The 24,363-nt window shown below is 42.4% G+C and overlaps 1 protein-coding gene across 2 annotated transcripts in view; it reads left to right on the forward strand.

Moving 5' to 3' along the window:
* The window catches only part of LOC137524820 (caspase-3-like), a 56,620-nt gene extending 32,664 nt beyond the window's left edge, over positions 1-23,956 (forward strand). For both annotated transcript variants that reach the window (XM_068245162.1, XM_068245163.1), the window contains 5 exons: positions 3,012-3,062; positions 3,141-3,193; positions 6,828-6,957; positions 18,232-18,715; positions 23,439-23,956. In XM_068245162.1, the coding sequence (XP_068101263.1) occupies positions 3,012-3,062; positions 3,141-3,193; positions 6,828-6,957; positions 18,232-18,715; positions 23,439-23,595 (875 nt within the window). In that variant the 3' untranslated portion in view covers positions 23,596-23,956. The remainder of the gene's footprint in view (positions 1-3,011; positions 3,063-3,140; positions 3,194-6,827; positions 6,958-18,231; positions 18,716-23,438) is intronic.
* The last annotated feature ends 407 nt before the right edge of the window (positions 23,957-24,363 follow it).

A 24,363-nucleotide genomic window follows, 5' to 3' on the forward strand; every position in this document is an offset into this window, starting at 1 on the left:
TATTGATATAGGCCAAGAATTCCTCAAACTCCACCAACGTGCCCCTCCAGGTCAGAACCACATCATCAACATAACGATACCAGTGCCCGATCTTGTCCCTGAAAGGGTTCATGGTTCCAAATATGCACGTTTTTTCCCATACCCATAAAAATAGGTTGGAAAACGTGGGGGCTACAGGAGTTCCCATGGCTACTCCGGAGCGTTGCCAATACCACTGGCCATCAAACAGGAACACATTACGTGTCAATACAAAATCGAGACATTGCATCAGGTACTCAACCCAGCTGGCATCTTCACCACATTCCAGCAGCAACTGTTTAATCGCTAGAATACCTTGTAAATGAGGAATGCGGGTATACAAATTCACCACGTCAATGGATGCCAGGAACTCATTCTCCCCAACCTCCACACCCCCGAGTCTCCCCAGGGCGTCCAAGGTGTCAGCCAGGTGGGTGCGAATCACCCTGAGAAAAGGTCTCAATTGATGGTCCAAAAACTTGGATAAAGGCTCAGTAAGTGAGCCCCTGGCCGACACAATTGGACGCCCCGGAGGGGAGATCGGGTCCTTGTGGACCTTGGGGAGAAAATACCAAACCGGTTTTCTGGGGAAGTCGGGCAACAAACCCTCCCCCATCTGCTTAGTCAGCAATCCCTTTTCTACTCCCTGCCTTAGGAGTGCCTGCAATCAATAATCCAGCGACATTGGTGTGAGTTTCAGAACAACATTGGTGCATGTATGATTGCCAAACATAAACCTCTTGTATCTTTTAGGAGAGCACCAACTATTGGAGACAGAATCACCAATAGTGAGTTCAGATCGGTTGATGAGCAAAATTGGTTGCAAAAACACATTCCGATTGGCAATTTTAGATGCGGAAATTGCAATCACTGTACCCAATTTTTAACAGGAAAAAGCGTACAATTGGGCGCTAAGACTATATATTTCAAACAGTTCTTGCATTGCCGCTCTAAAAATACTGTGTATGCAATCATGTGCTCATGTAACCGTTTCTATGTGGGACAGACCACTCGCATGATCTGCACCCGTTTCCAAGAACATGTAAATTCGATTAGGACGGGTGTAGGAGCGGGTAGGTTCATCTCACATATGCGTGAATGTCACAATGGTGACTCCAACTCCTTGCGGTTTTTGGGCTTAAAGGAGATCCCGATACCCCATAGGGGAGGAAATCATGAACAAATGTTGCTTCAGCAAGAAGCTAGAATCATTTCCGAGACAGGGGCTTGTGGTCCTTTGGGACTGAATGAGAGAAACGAGTTACATTGTTTTCTCTCTAAATATTAGCTTACTGTAATGTGTCTCTCTGTGTTGCCTAATGGTGTTAAGCTATCTTTATTCTGAATTGTATTTCGTTTTAACCTCTAAATGTGTATCTATGAATCTAACGACGATTGTGTCCCCTTGTATACGCTGGCGTAAGTGTTGATGATCACTATGGCAACCCCCATGTTGAGGCGGCCAATGACAGGCAGGCAGTGACGCGAGACCCGGAAGGAGACGATGCGCACTATGCGGGGAGACCCGCTGCTCAGCCATTGGTTTAGAGTTAGCGCACATGTCACCACCGGTAGGCGGAGCCATTTTGCCGGATGTCATGGCGGCGACCTGTGGGCGGTGTACCTGGCCGTACTAACGGTGAGTGAAACCATTTAAAAAGCCAGCGATACTTGGGTTAAGATGTTCTTTGCTGCCTCTGAAGAAGCTTATTTAGCGAAACAGCTGTCAGGCACCCCCCCTCACCCCCACTGTGTACCCCGTTGTCTGCATCACCGTGGATTAAAGGTACCAATTTGCTTCAACAGTGCCTCCATCTTTCTTCTCTTCTATGTTCATGTATGCTTCTGAGAGCACGTTTTAGCCTTGGTACAGATCCGGTGTCATACTGCCCCTGGTTCATCTGGTGCCAGTCTTTTACCTTCCCACATTACGTACACTTCTTTCTTATATGCCGCTTCCATGCAGATTATGAGTCTCTCGAAGTCTTGTTTCGTCGGGAGGGATCTCACATAGATTATAACTGCCTATTAGTAACCGAAATAGACATATTAAGTAATTCTATAAAAGATAATTTTATCATGCAAAATTATACCCCTTCCCCCCCACACACACAAAATCAGGGCTGCCCAATAGGTCGATCGCGATCTACCAGAAGATCGTGACCGTCTGCTTGGTAGATCGCGGCCTCAGGGCCGCGTCCCATTGAATTGTGCAGCCGGCAGCTGTAGAACGCAGCTACGTCCTATCAGAGTCTGTTGCTGGCCGTGGCCAATCAGGGGAGGAGAAAGGTATGGCTAAGAGGCCAGGGGAGGTTCTACCATGATGCAGTGTCATGGCTGGGGGCGGCGCTGGAAGCAACACTTCCGCCTCCATGACATTGATGACATTTCGCCTCCAGCTATGATGAAGATGGCGAATATATATATATATATATATATATATAAATATATATATATATATATATATATATATATATATACAGTGTTTTATAGCATTAGGGACCGGACAGGCTTGAAAAAAGAGCTCTTACCAACGCTCCAAAGTGTTGCCATGTGTTCTCCCTAATAAAAAGAGCATTCAAATACAAAAAGATGGTGCCAGCTTCTTTCTTTTTCCTATACTTAGCTACCTATACTGAAGGCACATATGCCTAGCTAACCTATACTGAAAGGACCTATCCCTAACTACCAGCGTTGGCAGATCTCCTGGACGCGGCAAATTTCAAAGTAGCTCGCGAGGCAAAAAAGTGTGGGCACCCCTGCAAAAAATGGTATGAATCATATCCTAGCTCATTTCAGTTTAGGGTCCTATTCTGATCTGGTTTCATATTTGTTCAGTGTTTTCACTGTAGTCGGTTATTTTCTTGCAATGTAAGTAATTATGCCAACAGTAGCATATTGTTGATAAAAAAAAAAAAAAGAAAGGATAGGGAAAGGAAGAAAAAGAACTACATTCATGGTGTATTTAAAGTTTATGTTTGTATATTCTATAGGTGGAGAAGCTTCGTATCTGGACATTACATTGAAGAATATGAGTATTCAAGGTATTTTTTAAAATCTGGTTTCAGTAATAATAAAATAAAAACATTCTTAAGTTAACAGGTTTTTTGTATTTTGTTTAGAGAGCTCATCTAACCGACAAAATATACACCATGATGCTTCTGAACCTGGGAAGGTGAGACAACATTACATAAACTACAATAGGCATGATTCATAAAGCTTTTACATCTTTTTTCCTCTGTTTTCACCTTATCTATGTTACTTTTTTAAGCTCCCAAGGAGCAAATATATAATATAATAAAGGTAAGGAAAGTAGTATTGAAATTAAGTTAATCAGGAACAACTTACCGTACTATGAGAGATTAGTTTGCTTGTAAATGTGCTGAAAGGTTATTTTTATCAATTAGGTGCTAAATAAGTCATTGATGAGAAGTTTTGTGAATAGAGCCGAATGTAGTATTTGCACTTGAAAATATTACGTACTTGGGAATCTAACTGCACACAGCAATGTTACCTTTACTAATGCTGGCAGTGTACTGCACATTGCGCATTTACTGCGACCTGCAGTTCATAGGTAATTTCATTGATACTAAAATACAGTGCAGTAACAAAGTGCCTGCTTATAGTACTGCAATTATTATTATTTGCAGAGATGGTCAATGAGATGCGTCTGACAAACAATCGTTAACCCTCTGCACTCACAACGCTCACAACAACCGGAAACTCTAGTAATTATAAAAACAACCTAAATACAAGTTGAATTCAGTTAAACTAATTGAGGATATTAGCTTCCAAAATAGTTTGCATGCAAAAGTATTCTGTACTAAGGACCCTTTTCCATAGGCGGCTAAACTGAGTGAGCAGTTACCAAGCAGCAGTGAGCAGTTACCAGGCAGCAGCGAGCAGTTACCAGGCAGCAGCGAGCAGTTACCATGCAGCAGCAAACACTTGTGAGAGTTTGACAGTTTTTTCATTGCCTATCAACTGCTCGTGGAAAAGAGCCCTAAGGCCTCGATTCATCAAGACTTATCGAATTGGTTAACGACCGTTTGGTAAAATACCGAATTCGTTAAGTTGATTTCAGGATTCATCAAATTTATCTACAGCTGTTAGCGAGCATTCGGTAATAATTCGGTAATAATTCGGTAGTGATGCGTTAAAACGGAAGAAAGTGCAATTCATGAAAATGAAAGTGGGCGTGGTTTATCGTTAAATTTAGGATTAGTTATCTCCTTCACTGCTCTGTCGTTATTCCTGTCAGATCATTGCTGACAGAGAAGATGGAGCCATTTGAAGTGGTTATGTATCAGCTGAGAGTGATTCAAAGGTGCAGAAGGGCAAGAATAAGGTCTAGAACCACATCAATTTGCAAGAGAATAGATTTATTTGCTATAACAGGACATCTGCATTTCTCTTGAATCATCTTGTAAGAGAACACAGGCAGTGCCAGGGTTAACTAATTTGCTAGTTGCACTATATATTTTTAGAAAAGGCTACTATCAAATTGTGGGATTGTCCCAAGCCACTTCCAGAATCCTGGTCCAGGTGTTAAGCCCTATTCAGAATGTTGCTACGTGGTGTTCAAAGGACTGCCTTTTACCCACAGTTCCATGGGAATCTTATGGCCTTGTGTTAAATTACCGCTGTAAAATGGAAATATCGACACGTTACCGAATGGTTACCGAATTGTTATCGAATTCACACCGAATGAGGAAAAACCTTGATGAATACAACTAGAAATCGCTAAACTTCGAATTCGGTAATTTAACAAACTGGAAAAAGTTATCTCAAAGAGAATGATGAATCGAGGTAAATCCTTTCACCTGCATTTAGGATCCCTCCAGGTCGAAAGGATCACTTTCTTACCCACACCAGTCAGCAAGGAAGCAAACATGTCATGCTCTCTGCTTATTTGCAGCGATTGTCAATGAGATGCAAATAATTTCACTTTGCATTCAAATTTCATGTAAGGCCTGTTTTTTCCACAGACAGTTGATAAGCAGTGAAATGCCCCTCAGACTCTCACAACTGCTCACCAGGCATGCTCAAATAACGAGTTCGGATGAAATCCGAATAAATGTTATTTGGATTTCATCCAGTTAATTAAAACACCTGTGCGGGTGGGCGAGGAGAGGTTCATCTTACCCACCAGGTGTCTTCTTCGCTCGTCCTTCGGCGCCTCCCACGATGCGTTCTAATCTAACGTCACGTGATTACAAACACTTCCTCCTTCCGGGTTGAAGGAGGAAGTGTTTGTAATCACGTGACGTTAGATTAGAACGCATCGTGGGGGGCGCCGAAGGACGAGCGAAGAAGACGCCTGGTGGGTAAGATTAACCCCTCCTCGCCCACCCGCACAGGTGTTTTAATTAACTGGATGAAATCCGAATAACACCTATTCGGATTTCATCCGAACTCATTATTTGAGCATCCCTGCTGCTCATTGCTGCCTGGTAACTGCTTGCTGAGCACACAGTTCAACTGTCCGTGGAAAATTGTATGCAGCTTGAAATTGGCCTTATCAAAACTGACAGGAAGTGATTTTGGTTAGTCTGGTTTCAAGCTGCATACAATTTATATCAACTTATTTGCATCTCATTGACCATCTCTGCTTATTTGCAGTTAAAAATGTCACCAGTAATTTATAGCAGTTGATTTATTAAGCTGCGCGAGCTTAAAGAGGAACTCCACTGAAAATAATGTAATTAAAAAAAAGTGCTTCATTTTTACCATAATTATGTATAAATGATTTAGTCAGTGTTTGCTCATTGTAAAATCTTTCCTCTCCCAGATTCACATTCTGACATGTATTACATGGTGACATTGTTACTGTGGGCATTTTATGTAGCTGTTTCTAGCTGTTCTGGCTGTTAGACAGCTCTAAACAGCCATTTCCTGTCTGTGAACATTGTTACATTGTGGCAGTTTGCCAGGAGTACCGCGGTATTTAGAGCCTCTAGTGGGAGTGGTTTCAGCACAAAATCAGTCACACAGCGCCCCCTGATGGTCTGTTTGTGAAAATCATTCTATTTCTCATGTAAAAGGGGGTATCAGCTACTGATTGGGATAAAGTTCAATTCTTGGTTGGAGTTTCTCTTTAATGACACCAATGCCTAGTAAATACAGCCCACACACTACGCGCGGTAGTGCAGCATAGCATGCGCTCCTAAATAACGTGCGCTCCCTTTAATTTATGGCAGCTCCTTCTGCAAGATGTGATTAGCCCAAAATGCTACCTGTCTTGCAGCGTATACCACGTTAGGCACTTTCTGTAAGCCCGTCTGAACAGCCTTCGCTGCCAATAGCAGCGCTGCACTAACATACTGGCTGTTCTGGATTGGGCAATGGTCCTGTCACTATGCACACAGGACTATTGCCCAATCTAGAACAGCCAGTATGCTAGTGCAGCGCGGCTATTGGCAGCGAAGGCTGTTCAGGTGGGCTTACTGAAACCCCCTACATATGCTGCATGAAGGGCAGCATTTTGGTCCAATCACATCTTGTGGTAGGAGTGGCCATAAATTAAAGGGAGCACGTTATTTAGGAGCACACACTACGCTGCACTACCATGCATCTCTGTATTTAGCAGCCATTGGTGTCATTAAGCTTGCGCTGCTTTAGCAGCACAGCTTAATAAATCAACCCCATACACACATAGATTTGACTACTGCATAAAGCTTTCATTACCATTGACCAAACGTTCATCCACCTACTTTTGTGGGGGCTATTTAACATATAGGGGTAGTCTTTGGCTTTTCAGTCATATCAATTTCTGTGTACATATTTTAATCAGTTTTTCATCTTTATAGACTTTGGAAAAATACAAGTTGGATAAAAACCCACATGGTTATTGTGTGATTTTGAATAATGAAGATTTTGAAGAGGCCAGAGCCAGGAAAAAGGACATTAAGAACCGTAAAGGAACTGATAAAGATGCGGGTAAATAATTGTAAAAAGTAATCATGCTTCATATTGTTTTGAAGTAAACCATCTTTGAGTGTGATGGTGGGCAGGAACATCTCTCTTCTGTTATTGCCAACATACCAGTTCATAGGAGTGCATTAATGCTGCTGAAATACAAAGAGATTTCTTCCAAGTGTTTTCATAGTTGTATGGTGAAGAGAGAAGCGAGGCACTGAAGCAATGAAAAGTGTACCTTTAATCCACGGTTGCAGACACAGACGTGTTCTTTACCACGTGCCTCTGAAGAAGCTTTCCTAAGCGAAACATTGCTTTAGAAAGTGAGTTCCGCACGATGTCGGTAGAATCAAACGGCTTTATTGAATCAATACATAGGGGCTAAAAACCATCACCACATGCTGACATGTTTCGGACGTTACACGTCCTTAATCATAGCATAAGCGAAACAGCTGTCAGGCATCCCCTCACCCCCACTGTACACCCCGCTGTGTCTGCAACCGTGGATTAAAGGTACACTTTTCATTGCTTCAGTGCCTCGCTTTTCTCTTCACCATACATACTATTGTTTGTTCTCGGGAGCACGCTGCAAGATGAAGTACACTATCCGGGTCAACCCATGACCTCCCTACCCGCAACTAGTGCCAGTCTTTTTTTTTTCCTTTATTGCTGTTTTCATAGTTATGTAGGTTGAGAAAGACTGACATGCGTCTATCGAGTTCAACCTTGTGAGCCTCACTGCATTTTAACCACTTGCCGACCGCCCACTGTACATTGGCGGCGGCAAAGTGGCATGCCCAGGACCACGTAACGCCACTTGGCGTCGGGTCCTGGGACTGTTCTGGGCCGGGGATCACGCGCATCCGCGGGCAATAGGCTCCGCCCACCTGTGACATAAACCCGCCGGCCGTTCGGAAGCGCTGGCGGGTTGTTAACCTTTCGATCGCCGCGTTTAAAGAGTATAATACGCTTTGTAATGTATACAAAGTGTATTATACAGGCTGCCTCCTACCCTGGTGGTCCCAGTGATCGAGGGACTACCAGGGCAGGCAGCAGCCCTCCCTGTCTGCACCCAAGCACACTGATCTGCCCCCCCCCCTGCCCCCTGATTGCCCCCCAGACCCCCTCTGATCAACTCGCCAGTGCATTGCTTGCATATATTCTCCTCTGTAATCACCTACTGATCACCTATCAATCACTCCGTCACCCCCTGTCACCACCTGTCACTGCTACCCATCAGATCAGGCCCTAATCTGCTCCTTGCAGGCACCCAATCACCTGCCCACACCCTCAGATAGCCCCCCAGACCCCTCTGATCACCTCCCCAGTGCATTATTTACATCTGTTCTCCCCTCTAATCACCCACTGATCACCCATCAATCACCCCCTGTCACTGCTACCCATAATACCCATCAGATCAGACCCTCATCTGCCCCTTGCGGGCACCCAATGACCGGCCCACACCCTCAGATCGCCCTCAGATACCCCCGATCACCTCCCCAGTGCATTGCTTTCATCTATTCCCCCCTCTATTCACACCCTAAGACACCCATCAATCTCCTCCTGTAACCCCCTAGCACACCTACCCATCAAATCAGGCCCTAATTTGCCCCGCGTGGGCTCCTGATCACTCGGCCAAACCCTCAGATCCCCCTCAGACCCCCTTCAGATCACCTCCCCAGTGCATTGATTGCATCTATTCTCCCCTCTAATCACCCACTGAGAAACCCATCAATCACCTCCTGTCACCATCTGTTACCCCCTAGCACTCCTATCCATCAGATCAGGCCCTAATCTGCCCCCCTGCGGGCTTCTGATCACCCAGCCAAACCCTCACCCGCCCACCGCAGTGACAGATTTTTTTTTTCCGGATCACTGCTGGTACGACTTAGTTGTGGCTAAGACCAACCGTTATGCCACACAATACGCAACCGCCAATCCAAGAAGCTACTATGCCCAGCCTTTTCGGTGGAAGCCACTCCAAGTTTTCGAACATAACATTTTTTGGGGCCTTCTCCTTAACATGGGTCTAGTCAAAAATAATGTATTGCGGTCTTATTGGTCTACTCACCCAATACATCACATGCCCATGTTCTCTGCTGCCATGTCCAGGTCACAATTTGAGAACATCCTGCGCTTCCTGCACTTCAGTGCCAATACAACCTGTCATCTAAGAGGCCACCCTGCTTATGACTGGTTCCACAAAATTCGGCCCCTCATAGACCACCTGTCATCAAAATTTGCAGATGCTTATACCCCTGAACAGTCATTTTGAGGCATTTTGTTTCTAGACTACTCCTCACGGTTTTGGGCCCCTAAAATGCCAGGGCCGTATAGGAACCCCACAAGTGACCCCATTTTAGAAAGAAGACTCCCCAAGGTGTTCTTTTAGGTGTTTGATAAGTTCATAGAAGATTTTATTTTTTGTCACAAGTTAGCGGAAAATGACACTTTGTGAAAAAAAAAACAATAAAAATCAATTTCCGCTAACTTGTGACAAAAAATAAAATCTTCTATGAACTCACCATACTCCTAACGGAATACCTTGGGGTGTCTTCTTTCTATAATGGGGTCATTTGTGGTAATTCTATACTGCCCTGGCATTTTAGAGGCCCTAAACCGTGAGGAGTAGTCTTGAAACCAAATGTCTCAAAATGACCTGTGAAATCCTAAAGGTATCATTGGACTTTGGGCCACTTAGCGCAGTTAGGGTGCAAAAAAGTGCCACACATGTGGTATCGCCATACTCAGGAGAAGTAGTATAATGTGTTTTGGGGTGTATTTTTACACATACCCATGCTGGGTGGGAGAAATATCTCTGTAAATGACAAGTTTTTGATTTTTTTTACACACAATTGTCCATTTACAGAGATATTTCTCCCACCCAGCATGGGTATGTGTAAAAATACACCGCAAAACACATTATACTACTTCTCCTGAGTACGGCGATACCACGTGTGGCACTTTTTTGCACCCTAACTGCGTTAAGGGGCCCAAAGTCCAATGAGTACCTTTAGGATTTCACAGGTCATTTTGAGACATTTGGTTTCAAGACTACTCCTCACGGTTTAGGGCCTCTAAAATGCCAGGGCAGTATAGGAACACCACAAATGACCCCATTATAGAAAGAAGACACCCCAAGGTATTCCGTTAGGAGTATGGTGAGTTCATAGAAGATTTTATTTTTTGTCACAAGTTAGCGGAAATTGATTTTTATTGTTTTTTTTTTTCACAAAGTGTCATTTTCCGTTAACTTGTGACAAAAAATAAAATCTTCTATGAACTTACCATACTCCTAACAGAATACCTTGGGGTGTCTTTTTTCTAAAATGGGGTCATTTGTGGGGTTCCTATACTGTCCTGGCATTTTAGGGGCCCTAAACCGCGAGGAGTAGTCTTGAAACCAAATGTCTCAAATTGACCTGTGAAATCCTCCAATCAGGTACTCATTGGACTTTGGGCCCTTTAGCACAGTTAGGGTGCAAAAAAAGTGCCACACATGTGGTATCGCTGTACTCGGGAGAAGTAGTATAATGTGTTTTGCCGTGTATTTTTACACATACCCATGCTGGGTGGGAGAAATATCTCTGTAAATGGACAATTGTGTGTAAACAAAATCAAAACAATCTAATTTACAGAGATATTTCTCCCACCCAGCATGGGTATGTGTAAAAATATACCCCAAAACACATTATACTATTTCTCCTGAGTACGGCGATACCACATGTGTGACACTTTTTTGCAGCCTAGGTGTGCTAAGGGGCCCAAAGTCCTAAGAGCACCTTTAGGCTTTACAGGGGTGCTTACCATTTAGCACCCCCCAAAATTCCAGGACAGTAAACACACCCCACAAATGACCCCATTTTGGAAAGTAGACATCCCAAAGTTTTCAGAGAGGAGCATGGTGAGTCTGTGGCAGATTTCATTTTTTTTTTTGTCACAAGTTTGCAGAAATGGAAACTTTTTTTTATTTTTTTATTTTTTGTCACAAAGTGTCATTTTCTGCTAACTTGTGACAAAAAATTAAATCTTCTATGAACTTATCATGCCTCTTAGTGAATACTATGGGATGCATTCTTTCCAAAATGGGGTCATTTGGGGGTATTTATACTATCCTGGAATTCTAACACCTCATGAAACCTGACAGGTGCTCAGAAAAGTCAGAGATGCTTCAAAATGGAAAAATTCACTTTTTGCACCATAGTTTTTAAATGCTATAACTTTTACCTAAACCAATAAATATACACTGAATGGGTTTTTTTTTATCAAAGACATGTAGCAGAATAAATTTGGACAAAAATGTATACATAAATTTTACTTTATTTGACAAATTCTATCACAGAAAGTTAAAAAAAATCATTTTTTTGACAAAATTCATGTCTTTTTTGATGAATATAATGAAAACTAAGAATCGCAGCAGCAATCAAATTGCACCAAAACAAAGCTGTATTAAGGACAAGAAAAGGAGGTAAAATTAATTTAGGTGGTAGGTTGTGTGACCGAGCAATAAACCGTTAAAGCTGCAGTGGTCTAAATGGAAAAAAAGTGTCTGGTCCTTAAATTGAAGGTTCAGGGAGGGGGTAAAAAAAAAATAAAAATCAATATCCACTTACCTGGGCTTCCTCCAGCCCATGGCAGGCAGGAGGTGCCCTCGCCGCCGCTCCGCAGGCTCCCGGTGGTCTCCGGTGGCCGACCCGACCTGGCCAGGCCGGCTGCCAGGTCAGGCTCTTCTGCGCTCCAACGACGATCTCTTCTGCGTCCCACGCGGGCGCACTGACGTCATCGGACATCCTCCGGGCTGTACTGCGCAGGCGCAGAACTACTGCGCCTGCGCAGTACAGCCCGGAGGATGTCTGATGACGTCAGCGCGCCCCCGTGAGGCGCAGATTGGAGCGCAGAAGAGCCCGGCCTGGCAGTCGGGCCTGGCCAGGTCGGGTCAGCCACCGGAGACGACCGAGAGACTGCGGAGCGGCGGCGAGGGCACCTCCTGCCTGCCACGGGGTGGAGGAAGCACCAGGTAAGTGGATATGGATTTTTATTTTTTTTACCCCCTCCCTGAACCTTCCCTTTAAGGGGTTTTACGACTGCAGTCCTTAAGTGGTTAATCTAGAAGAAAGAGAAAATCTGCAAAGGTAGCAACTATCTTTCTGACCTGATCAAATTACCACCTTCCCATACCTAGAAATCAAAGTTAGGGCCTGTTTACATGAGCAGCTGAACTGTGTACTCAATGAGCAGTTACTAAGCAGCAGCAAGCAGTTACCAAGCAGCAGCAAGCAGTTGTGAGAGCTCGACAGTCTTTTAACTGCTTATCAACTGCTTGTGTGAAAGGGCGCTAAGGAAAGCATTCAAGCCTTTTTTTTTAAATGTAAGTATGGAATTCGTCATAACCACTTCCTGCGGTAATATCCTCTACATCTTAAGGCAAACCTGTGAGGTTTCAATATACAGTAGCTGGAGGGCGCTGCTCAGACAATATGTGTGAATACAAGACCGATACTGTATACACTGTTTCTTGCTGCAACCTACTCAGGTGGGGTAAACCCCCGTTCCCCACCGTCCACAAAGGGGGGATATAAAGCAGTATATTGAGAGGTGCGCTGGACAAATGATCTCTACTGTGTGCGATAAAAAAAAATTTCTGTATTTATTTCATAATAGAAAGTACATAAAAAACCTGCCAACATTCACGACATACACAACATCATACCAACACACTTATCACATTACTGTTACTGCACCAACATACATGGGTGTCCTGGTTCCCCTAAAAATTGTACGCATATACCTGCAGGGTTTCCTCCACTATAAAAATTGGAGTATTAATGTGGAATATAAATCATATATATATTATCCCTATCGTTGATTTATATTCCACATTTATACTCCAATTTTTATAGTGGAGGAAACCCTGCAGGTATATGCGTACAATTTTTAGGGGAACCAGGACACCCATGTATGTTGGTGCAGTAACAGTGAATGTGATAAGTGTGTTGGTATGATGTTGTGTATGTCGTGAATGTTGGCAGGTTTTTTATGTACTTTCTATTATGAAATAAATACAGAAAAAAATTTTTTTTATCGCACACAGTAGAGATCATTTGTCCAGCGCACCTCTCAATATACTGCTTTATAAACCTGTGAGGTTTAGGAAAGGAAAAAAAACCAGATACTTACCTCAGGAGGGGGAAGCCCCTGGTCCAAAGCAGGGACCCCTGAAGCAAGGTCGCTCTGTGCCTGTGTAGTAGCATGGACCTTCTCGGGCTTCAGCGGGAATAGCTGAGCCAAACTGGGCTCATGCTGTTCCCCAGGCATAGATGGCTTGTGGATGTGCAGTAGCACGGACCCGATCGATTTCAACTTTTTCCACCAAAGCCTGACTGGATCTGTGCTACTGTACATGCGCAAGCTGTCGACAAGTGCTCAGGGATGATTTTGTGAAGGAGACTGCCCAAAAAAAACGGTCTGATGGAGGAGGATGGGGGAAGTCTCTGGAGGAACCAGAGGCTTCCCTCTCCTAAGGTAAGTACCCATTTGGGGCACTTTTTTTCCCCTACAGTTACACTTTCACCACTCTTCCTTTGAAGAACCCTTTTATAAACAGGTGCTATAATATCCTTTCTACCATTCATGTTCACTAGTCATTTGACCTAGAGATACTAAGCTAAATTTCTCTAGGGACTTATTGTTTCATAAGCAGCAACACTCTTAAATCCACAGATGTACTGGGATGGAAACAGAATAGACAAAGTTGTGGATTAAAAAGAAGAAATCTGGGTAAGTATGGTATCATCCTCATGCTCAAATTGTATTGGTTGTTCTTCTTTTAGGCGTAGTTTACGCTTGTTAAAAATCCTATGCAGGCCTTCCGGGTTCCCAGTGCAGCAGGTCAATCTGCACCAGGACACCTGGTACCTCCGTCCCCAGGTGCTGCAAGACCCCTGAAGCCACACAGAAGCCATATGGACAGCTACCCAATGCAGTCCACTCTAAAAAAAAGGGAGAACTTTTATGTTGATAATTGAGCCTCTTGCCTGTAACATTTGGGCATCACCAAATATCTCTGGAGTTACCCTACATTCTGATCATTTTAAAGGGAACCTTAACTGAGAGTGATATGGATGTTTCCTGTTAAACAATACCAGTTGCCTGGCAGTCCAGCTGATCTCTGTGACTGCAATAGTGGCTGAATCACACCCTGAAACAAGCATGCAGCTAATCCAGTCTGACTTCAGTCAGAGCACCTGATCTGCATGCTTGTTCAGGGGCTGTGGCTAAAAGTATTAGAGACACAGGATCAGCAGGCCATTCAGGCAACTGGTATTATTTTAAAAGGAAAAATCCATATCCTTCTCAGTTTAGGTTCCCTTTAAGGCAAGTCTATTTTGCTGATTATATTTTGCTTACAATATATTTAAATTCCTAACCTACTAGTGCTAATACAACAATCCTCTGCAGTTTAAGGTTTTAGACTCAACCTAGATAAATCAGAATTGATTATGGCTATTTTTTCACAAGCTGATGCTCAGAATTTGGAGTGTAGTGTTAGCTGAAATTTTCAGCCACATTATATAAAATATTTGCATATCAAACTATCCAATGATCCATCTTAACTGTAACAAAATAATTACCACACCAAGTTGCATACATTAAAGAATGACCTTCTGGCCTGGTCCTCCTACCCTATATCATGATTGGGAAGAGTACATGCTATCAAGATGATGTTATCACCCCCAGTGGCATAGCTAAGGAGCCAGGGGCCCCAGTGCAAGTTTTAGGTGGAGCTCCCAGACACTTTATTGGTATGAAGCCTCAAAACTATCCATGGACAGTTTCAATGTAAGAGATGCAATCAGAAGAGGGAAACCATTTGTTAATGATACCACTGTTCAATGCACATATATAGGTGATTATTAATAGCAAAGCACAAATAAAAAGCTAAAAGGATGAATGAAGGTGGAACCCTGTAGCTCAGGGGCCCCGATGTGGTTGCAAACCTCTGCATCCCCTATACCACTGATTACACCGAATTCTGTACCTGTTTACAGCATTGCTAGTTGTTGTTCCATCTGAAGCCATACATGAGCTACAGAAATCCATATTTCAATTTCTATGGTCTAAAAAGAAAGCCAGAATCAACAGTAATATCCTTACGCTTACTAAGACTAGTGGAGGCTTTAACGTACCATGCTTAGAAAGCTACTTCTTTAAGACTGCTCAAATGACTCTACTGGTAGCTGTTAATGCTGGTGAGCAGGCTCCTTTATGGGTAACATTAGAATTGCGCATGGTATACCCTTTGACTCTTACTGTCCGCATATGAGTAAAACAATATAATCTCTCCCAACTTAGAAAGCTTTCCTCTGCCACTGCCTACTCTTTATCTGGAAAGCTTGTAGATTTTGATACAAAAATGCAATCATCTTTAAGTCTTTCACACAGCAACGCTTCCTTCTCTTGGTGGTCCACTCGTGGACTTACTTCTGCGGGACATCTTCTGAGGGACTTTAGATTGATCCCTAGAACTCATTTGGCAAGGGAGACCAATATGCCTTGCACAGAATTTTTTCGGGCTCACCAAATATTTTATTATCTTCTTACTATAGTCGAAAGTGATGTTGACTTGAGTTATTTTTCTTTGGAAGTAAGATATAAGGACTATGCTTTAGACAAAGGATTGGTCTCCTACATGTATACTATATTAACCAAATCTAGCCCTGATAGTAAACTGACTTTTCTAGTTAAATGGGAGTCTGATATTGGTTCCACCATTGCAGATGAAAGATTCTTATCAAGAACAGTATACAGTACTATATGATTGAAAGTCCCCTGAAGTTGCTACATAGATGTTATTACACTCCTGCTAGGATACATCAAATCTAGCCCACTTTATCTAATTTATGTTTTCATGGCTGTTCTATGGTGGGCACTTTGTGGCATGTTTGGTGGGAATGCCCTAAAGCTAAGATTTTCTGGAATTTGATTTGGAATATAATCTGTATGGTCACCTCCCTTAAAACTCTGCTTGATCCCTTTGTTATTCTTGTAGGGAAAAAGCCCCCTGGATCTACCTATCTGAGCCATAGGTTTATGCAGCATGTTGCCTCCCTTGCCAAAAAGCAACAACAACAAATAACATTTGTAAAGTGCTTTAATCCCGTAGGACTCAAAGAGCGTAAGCATGGCTAAGACCAGTAACTAGTTGCAGGCAGTACAGGTCCTTGTTTGGGAGGCCTGCATAGATTGCATTGCAGTAGTCCAGGCATGATGTGATGAAGGTGTGAACTAGGGTTGGAAGACCCTCTGGGGGAATGAGATATTTAATTTTTGCAATTTTCCTCAGATTTAAGTAGGAATATTGACTGCAGATGAGATTTGGTTTCTGAAGTCAATTCCCCATCGATTAGCACACCAAGGCTGCGCACAAGGTCGGAGCTGTTTATGTCTGAGTTCCCAATCCTGATTAGTGTTGATTTAGAATAGAGCTGTTTTGATTTCAAGCACTGGCCTTGGACAAGGACCTCAGTTTTGTCAGCATTCAGTTTCAACCAATTGTCATTCATCCACTCTTGTAGCTCAGCTGAGAAAGAATGTATTTTTGGAGTAGGGTCTGTTCCACCAGGTTTGAAGGATAAGTATAGCTGTGCGTCATCTGCATAGCAGTGGTATGTCAGGCCATGTTGTATAATTGTACCAAGTGTTAAAATGTAGATTGCAAATAGCAGAGGGGATAGGATTGAGTCTTGTGGCACTCCAAATGTTAGAGGTGCAGGGTTGGACATTACAGGTCCTAGGGATGTGTTCTGTCAGCCAAGAAAGATGTGAAATGCTGGAGGACTGAGCCACTGATGCCACAGTATTCCTGCAAGACTTCATGGTCAACTGTATCAAAAACTGCTGAGAGATCCAACAGGATTAGGATGGAGCATGCCCCTCTGTTCCTTGCCATGAGCAGATCATTGCAGACTTGGATGAGGGCTGTTTCACCGCTGTGGTGTTTCTTGAATCCAGATGTAGAGGGTCCAAGATGTTGTTAGCTGAGAGCCTGGCTTCAAGTTGCAGATAGCCTTTTCAATAACTTTTCCTAAAAGGGGGATGTTGGAGACAGGTCTGTAGCTGCTCATTGCTTCAGAATCCATGGAAGGTTTTTTGAGAAGGGGCTTGATGATTCCTTCTTTTAGAGAGGTAGGAAACCTCCCTGCTTGCAGAAAGCAATTGTCTATTTTGTGACATGCTGGACCGAACAGGTCAGGGCATTTCAGCATGTGCTTAGTTGGTCCAGGGTTCAGGTCGCAGGTTGTCTGGCAGAGACGATGGAGGATGTCTGAGATCTCTTCTTCACTAATGCCTTTGAAATTAGTCCAGGGTGTTAAAGGGAAGGTCCAAGCAATACAAAAAAACTAAATCCACTTACCTGGGGCTTCCTCCAACCCCTGGCTGTCGGCCTGTGCCCTCGCCACAGCTCAAGTGACTCCCAGTGTCCTGCGCTACAGAAGCAGACCTCGCCAGGTCGGCTTCCTGGTCGGCTTCTTGTGCGCTCCACCCTCGGGTCACGTGGCCCGGCTGACGTCATCAGGTCTTTATTGCGCAGGCGATGTGATAAGTAGTGATAACATTATTGGGGAATAAATGGTCCATAAGGTGAAAACAACCCGCGGACTGAAATGGTTAAAAAAAAGCTGAGCCACTAAGGTAGCTATTTACAGTATTTATTTATTTTTAAATGCTGCCACATTGCCTTTTTTATTTGTATAATAATGTGTTTTATTTTGGTAACTATGGGGGAGGGGAGATGGGAAGACAGGGTTAATAACTAGAGGGGATGTATTTTGTAATGTATTTTTATTTTAACTCTACTTTTTGTCGACGAGATAACGCTATACAATATCCTGTGTTTGCAGGAATTGTTTGTGAATGGTGTAACTTGTTTTACTTTAATTTTAATTAATGAACATAGCATCTGGCTGAAGCCATGGTCATGCATTCTCAGGCCCTTTGATTGGCTCAGGGAACACATATTCCCATTTACCAATCACAGATGAGTAAGTCTCGATGGGTACACATGAGGGAAGGTTCATGTGCCTGCATGGTGCCAGCAGATGCAAGAGACACATGAAAACATCCTGTTTGTAGCTAAGAGGGTCAAACAGGACATTTTAATGTGTCCACTTTGTGGTTATAATTGTCTGCTTTTGGTCTCAGTTAGTGTGCATATTTTGAGTATTTTCACTTTCATGTAAGCATTTTCACTTTCATTACATTGCTTATTTCTTTTTTTCATTTTTTTTTTAATAGTGACAATAAAGGAAGTATTTTCTCCACGACAGTATGTTGTTGAAGAGCACAAAGACTTAACAAGTCAAGAAATGTTAAGTGTTTTGAAAAAGTACAGCCAAGAAGATCACACTGAAAAGGACAGCTTTGTGTGTTTTATACTTTCACATGGGAATTTAGGAACTGTCACTGGTGTTGATGGGGAAGAAGTGTTAATCAAAGACCTAACTAGATGTTTCAATGGTTTCAATTGCCAATCCCTTACTGGGAAACCCAAGGTATTCTTCATTCAAGCCTGTCAAGGAGATAGAGTTGATGGTGGAGTTGTTTATGAAAGAGACAGCAGTACATCATGTGAAAGTGACAACACAGCAAGACTTCCCATTTATGCAGATTTTTTAACAGCGTTTGCTTGTGTTGAAGATTATATGAGTTTACGGGATCCCCAAAATGGCTCTATTTATATTCAGAGGCTCTGCACAGCCTTGAAAGATCCTAATTTAGCGTAAGTATTAATATCATGATAAGTGACTATGCTAGTTAATAGTAAAGCTGTAGTGGAAAAACACATTTTAACCCATTAACAGCTTCAAACAAAAAGAGAGAACACCTAGAGCCCAATATAGTGTAGTATGTACTGGTAATGTACCGTATAATTGGTAGAGTAATAATAATTTAATACTCACAAACCAGGGTTACCAATTAGGCAACCACTGTCAAAGCAGGTGGGGAGATTGTTCTGACCCCACTCAGGATTAAAAAGTCGCTCTCTGAAGTAGAAGTAGTAGAAGGGTGGACTTGATGTAGATAATAGGACAACAGAGGCGCCAACAGGATAAAAAAAAAACACTAAAAGAACTTAAAAACCCATCTTGGTAATAGAGGAGGTAGTGGTGGACTTACCTCCTCCAACCAGAACATACGACTGTGGATTTTCAGTCAAAACAATTTTATTGGATACTCTAAAGTGCAACGCGTTTCGTGGGTTACAGACCCACTTCATCAGGCAATAACAGATAGGAATGAACAGCATCTGCCAGTATCATCAATGCTCTGAGGTGCTTAGCGTTGATGATACTGGCAGATGCTGTTTACTCCTATCTGTTATTGCCTGATGATGTGGGTCTGTACCCCGCAAAACGCGTTGCACTTTATTTGGAGTATCCAATAAAAAAAAATTTTAGACTGAAAATCCACAGTCGTATGTTCTGCTTGGAGGAGGTAAGTCCACCACTACCTCCTCTATTACTAAGATGGGTTTTTAAGTTCTTTTAGTGTTTTTTATCCTGTTGGCGCCTCTGTTGTCCTATTATCTACCAGCTTCAAACAAAAGTTTTCGTTTGAAAGCTGCTGGTGCATTCTAAACATCTGTCGGCATAGCTTGTTTGCCTGCATAGTGCAGTGTTCACGCGGACACTGCCTGTGCCACATACTAGTACTAAAACTGTAATGGCTGTACAGGTTTCTCAAGTGATATTGTACCCATCTGTACCTGTCCAATAGCATCTATCAAACAATCACAAGCTCAGGCATCTTTCGTCTTATAGTGATTTGTGTGTACAGAAGCGCCAAAAAGTATAAAATATATTAAAAACAGTTTAAAATGGGGGGTACTGGTGGACTTACCTCCCCAAAGATGACACTACAATAAAGTATCTTTAAAACATATTCAACATTTATTTCTTACTCCTTTAACATCTGCAATGCATTTTGCGGGTCTGTCGCCTGTATCCTCAGGCTGAGGAAGCGGGCGACAGAACCGCGAAACGCATTGCAGATGTTTTAGGAGTAAGAAATAATTGTTGAATATGTTTTAAAGATACATTATTGTTGTGTCGTCTATGGGGAGGTAAGTCCTCCAGTACTCCCCATTTTAAACAGTTTTTAATATATTTTATACTTTTTGGCACCTCTGTATATACACAAATCATTGAATATCCACCTGGTGGATTGATGTTTCTGCCCTTTTTCTTCCTATTTACGGAGAGCGACTTCCTAGCCTGAGTGGGGACAGGACAATCTCCACATCTGCCCATATAGTGGTTGCCTGTGGCGGCAACCCATGCTTGTGAGTAAAATTTCTACTATTCATCGCTACTAATACCAATCAACAGTATTACACTATTCGGGGCTCTCAAATTTTTCTTTTTGTCTTACATATGCGTCTTACAGTATATGTGTAGGAGCTTTAGGATCTTCTTCACACTGTGCACATCGCAATGTGATGCCATTGCAACGCAATGGACCTGATAAGTTGAAGCGTGCATTAGCACATTGAAAGTATGCTTCACTGCCACTATAAACATGCATGTTGTCTGGTAAACGCACAGCATGCTGTGCATTACACCAATGGGAACCTGCACCATGTGAATGCACCATAGAAATATCATTGAAATGTGAAATGCAATGATATTGCCCGTAGCAACGGTATGCAAGGGATTCAGTGTGAACGGACCCTTAGACTCATTGGTGTGTAAAGAATGTGTATATCTAAAATGTAGTTTAGTACTGGAAAATCTGCTTGCCATTGTCTAGATTTAAGCTATGTTGACGTGGCTGAGATGGGAAATAACGACTACCTCTGCTGAGAATCTAGCATGTGTGCATGTGTACTTGGTTAAGCACTGGCTAAGGGCATTGTTCTCACCGCCCATTTCACCTGCTCTGTGATGCTCCTCATGCACCTCTCTGTCAGCCCTCCGCCCCCTAGTGTACTGTTGTACCGATGCCTATTGGGCGACAGTCCTTGTACATATATACAAAGCTGCCCATAGTTATTCATACCCCTGGCAAATTTTGACTTAAAATTACTTTTATTGAGAATCTGTGGAGGGAGCTAAAGATCAGGGTGATGGCAAGAAGACCCTGAAAGATTTGGAGCTCATTGCTAAAGATGAATGGGCAAAAATACCTTTGGAGACATGCAAAAAGCTGGTCTGCAATTATAGGAAGTGTTTGAAGGCTTTTCTATTGATTAGTGAGAAGGGTATGAATAATTTTAGACTGGACACTTTTTGCACAAATGTAAATAAAAGCTGAGGAATGTTTTTTTTTACCACAATAATGCCTCTTGTACATCATCTTATTATCTTTTGGGAGACACCTATGTCATTTCCTGTCAAAATGACTTGCTGGTTAAATAAAAGTAACTTTAAAGAGAATCTGTATTGTTAAAATCGCACAAAAGTAAACCTACCAGTGCGTTAGGGGACATCTCCTATTCCCCTCTGTCACAATTTCGCTGCTCCCGCCGCATTAAAAGTAGTCAAAAACTGTTTTAAAAAGTTTGTTTATAAACAAACAAAATGGCCACCAAAACAGGAAGTAGGTTGATGTACAGTATGTCCACACATAGAAAATACACCCATAGACAAGCAGGCTGTATACAGCCTTCCTTTTGAATCTCAAGAGATCATTTGTGTGTTTACCTTCTGTTCCCCTGCAGCTCTCATCCACTGAATACTAGTGACAGGCTGTGAGGCTGATCGTTTCTTTCTGTAGACAGCTCTGCCCTCTCTGTAATTCCTCAGCATGTGTCAGCCCAGCTCCTTTCACAGCCTAACAGAGGAATATTTTTATCCAGCTCTCTTTCACTGATAAGAGAGCAGAGACGCTGCTGGCTTATGTAAATAACACACACATTGGAGTGTGCATAGAGGGGCCTGGAGAGGGGTGTGCATAACAGATCAGCACGGAAGATTTGGCAGCCTTCATGACATAGGGCGACAAATCTGACAGGGGAAAGATACATTGATTATTTATTACAGAGACAGTGATAGTAGAAAGTGCTGCAGTAAGCCAGAGCACATCAGAATAGGTTTAGGAACTTGTAGGATGGTAGAAAAAAAGGATGAAATTTTTGTTACAGAGTCTCTTTAAGTCAAAATTAACAGGGGCATTATTATTATGGGCAGCACTGTACAAGTCTTTAGATCAACCAGGCTAAAATTCACCCAGGGCTGAGGGTGTAAAAAACGGTAGAAACAGGGCTGCATAAAACTATCAAAGGATACTTGACCGGAGGCATAGTTACCTAAAGTAACCACATAGGTATGTTCATGCTGACTCCATATCCCTCATCTCCTTGTTCCTTCCGGTCTCTGCAATCACACCTTGAAAAATGTCAGTTTTGGCTTAACTCAAACTTCCAGACAGCAAGTGGCAGGCATGCTGCAATGTCCCCTACTAGGAACGACAACGCACAGAGGTATGTGGATCCTGCATGAAGGTACCTCTATATTACCTCTGGATTGTAAGCCTCAAGTGTAATTTGGTCTCTTAGCTGTGTCAGCTCAAGAACCTCAGCAGCCTCAGCAGAGCAGCTAATTTGTAAATACATGATGTTATGTCTGCTTCCATGAAAGCAGATTTATTGCAGGATTTCTATCAGCTGTAACAAAGAAATTATTTTCTTTAAAGGGCAAGTGAAGCCAGAAGTAAATGAAGGCTGCCGTATTTATCTTATTTTAACCTATACCAGTTGCCTAGCAGTCATGCTGATCTGTTTGGCCGCAGTAGTGTCTGAATAACACCAGAAACAAGCATGCAGCTAATCTTGTCAGATCTGACAATAATGCCATTAACACCTGATCTGCTGCATGCTTGTTCAGTGTCTATGGCTAAAAGTATTAGAGGCAGAGGATCAGCAGGGTAGCCAGGAAACTGGTATTGCTTAAAAAGGGAATAAATATGGCAGCCTTTATATACGGTATCTCTTGTTGCAGGTGTCCTTTAAAGGTTATTATGTTGTTGCTTTTTTGGTAGAGCAGAGAGGAAATTCTGAATTCAGATCCGCTTTAATAAAGTTTTATACTTTCATTTACTTCCATCATCTAATCTACAACCTTATTTGTGTTTGCCTTAGGTGGCTTTGCATGGGGTCAGGTGTGTTTTAATTTCATGCACAAATTTACTTGTATATGTAAATATTTTCCAAAGCAAAAATAACACTATAAAGAGTGACTACTTTGTGCTAATTGGTGCACCTGACCGTAAATTCCTCTATTCTGATAATTGCTGCTAATTATCCATACTGACAAATGGCCTGCTTACTAAATTGAGCAACCTGCCAGTTTCCAAGTCTTCTAACTTGTTTTAAATTGCTGAATAGCAGATTTGTTTTTCTTTATTGACTCCCCGTGTTGACATTTTATGTTTAGTGTCTAACTGGTCTCTTCTGATTAAAAAGAAAAATGTTGCTAACTGGCATTTTTTTTATTATTTCTTAGCCACGAAGACTTGAAAAACATTCTAACCATTGTGCACAACGAGGTGGCAGAAGAAACGTACAAATTGAAAATTAACAGAACTAGGGAAAGTGTGAAACAGATGCCATCATTCAAATCAGAGTTATGCAAAGCATTGATTTTTCCGCCAATATCATGAATCAATCTGTATTGGATTAAAAACAGCTCTTCTCCAACTTTGTTAGGAGCTGCCTAGTGTGTACAAGAGACTTGGTGATGGAATCCTTCATTCTTGAATTGTTATCAATTTTGTATTATCTGCTTTCCACATTATTAAGTGTAACGGATCCAAATATCCATTGAACAGGAAATGCAAATATGCAGGGACTCTTCGAATTCATGAACTCATGATCAATTACCTCTCAACCGTGTACAAAGCCAATTGTTATTCAGTTCTAATGGTAAAATAATACCAGAGCATATTTTTAATAGCAAATGTAGGGTGAGCAGGTACACAGTTCAGGTTCAAGCCATGCAGCTAGGTTGCTGTGTGTGTGTGTGTGTGTGGGGGGGGGGGGGGGGGGGGGTTTGAACATACAGCAGTCCCAGCCCAGGTCAAGGTGCTCTAGACTGAGATACAGTGACAGGAGCAAGAGAATGAAAATGTCTGGCACTGTTGACTGGTTTACTGATAAGTTGTTAGAATAACAAGATGGCAACAAAAGTCAGTTCCACAAACACAAGTAACACAGTATAATCTTGTTACCAAGTGGATAGTGTGGTACTTATCGTTGCCGTGTGACATTGCTGAGTGGTGGGAATGCAACAGTGGGCGCCGTTGGTGCATGGCCTGTCAATCGATTTGAAATGCTCGCTTCTTCTGAGGCCAGTAATATTTTTTTTTGTATCTTTCCTATGTCCCATTTTATCAGATAAATGCACTTTGACTTTTTTATCCAAACTACAT

This window comes from Hyperolius riggenbachi, chromosome 7 (assembly GCF_040937935.1).
Source record: "Hyperolius riggenbachi isolate aHypRig1 chromosome 7, aHypRig1.pri, whole genome shotgun sequence".
NCBI lineage: Eukaryota > Metazoa > Chordata > Amphibia > Anura > Hyperoliidae > Hyperolius > Hyperolius riggenbachi.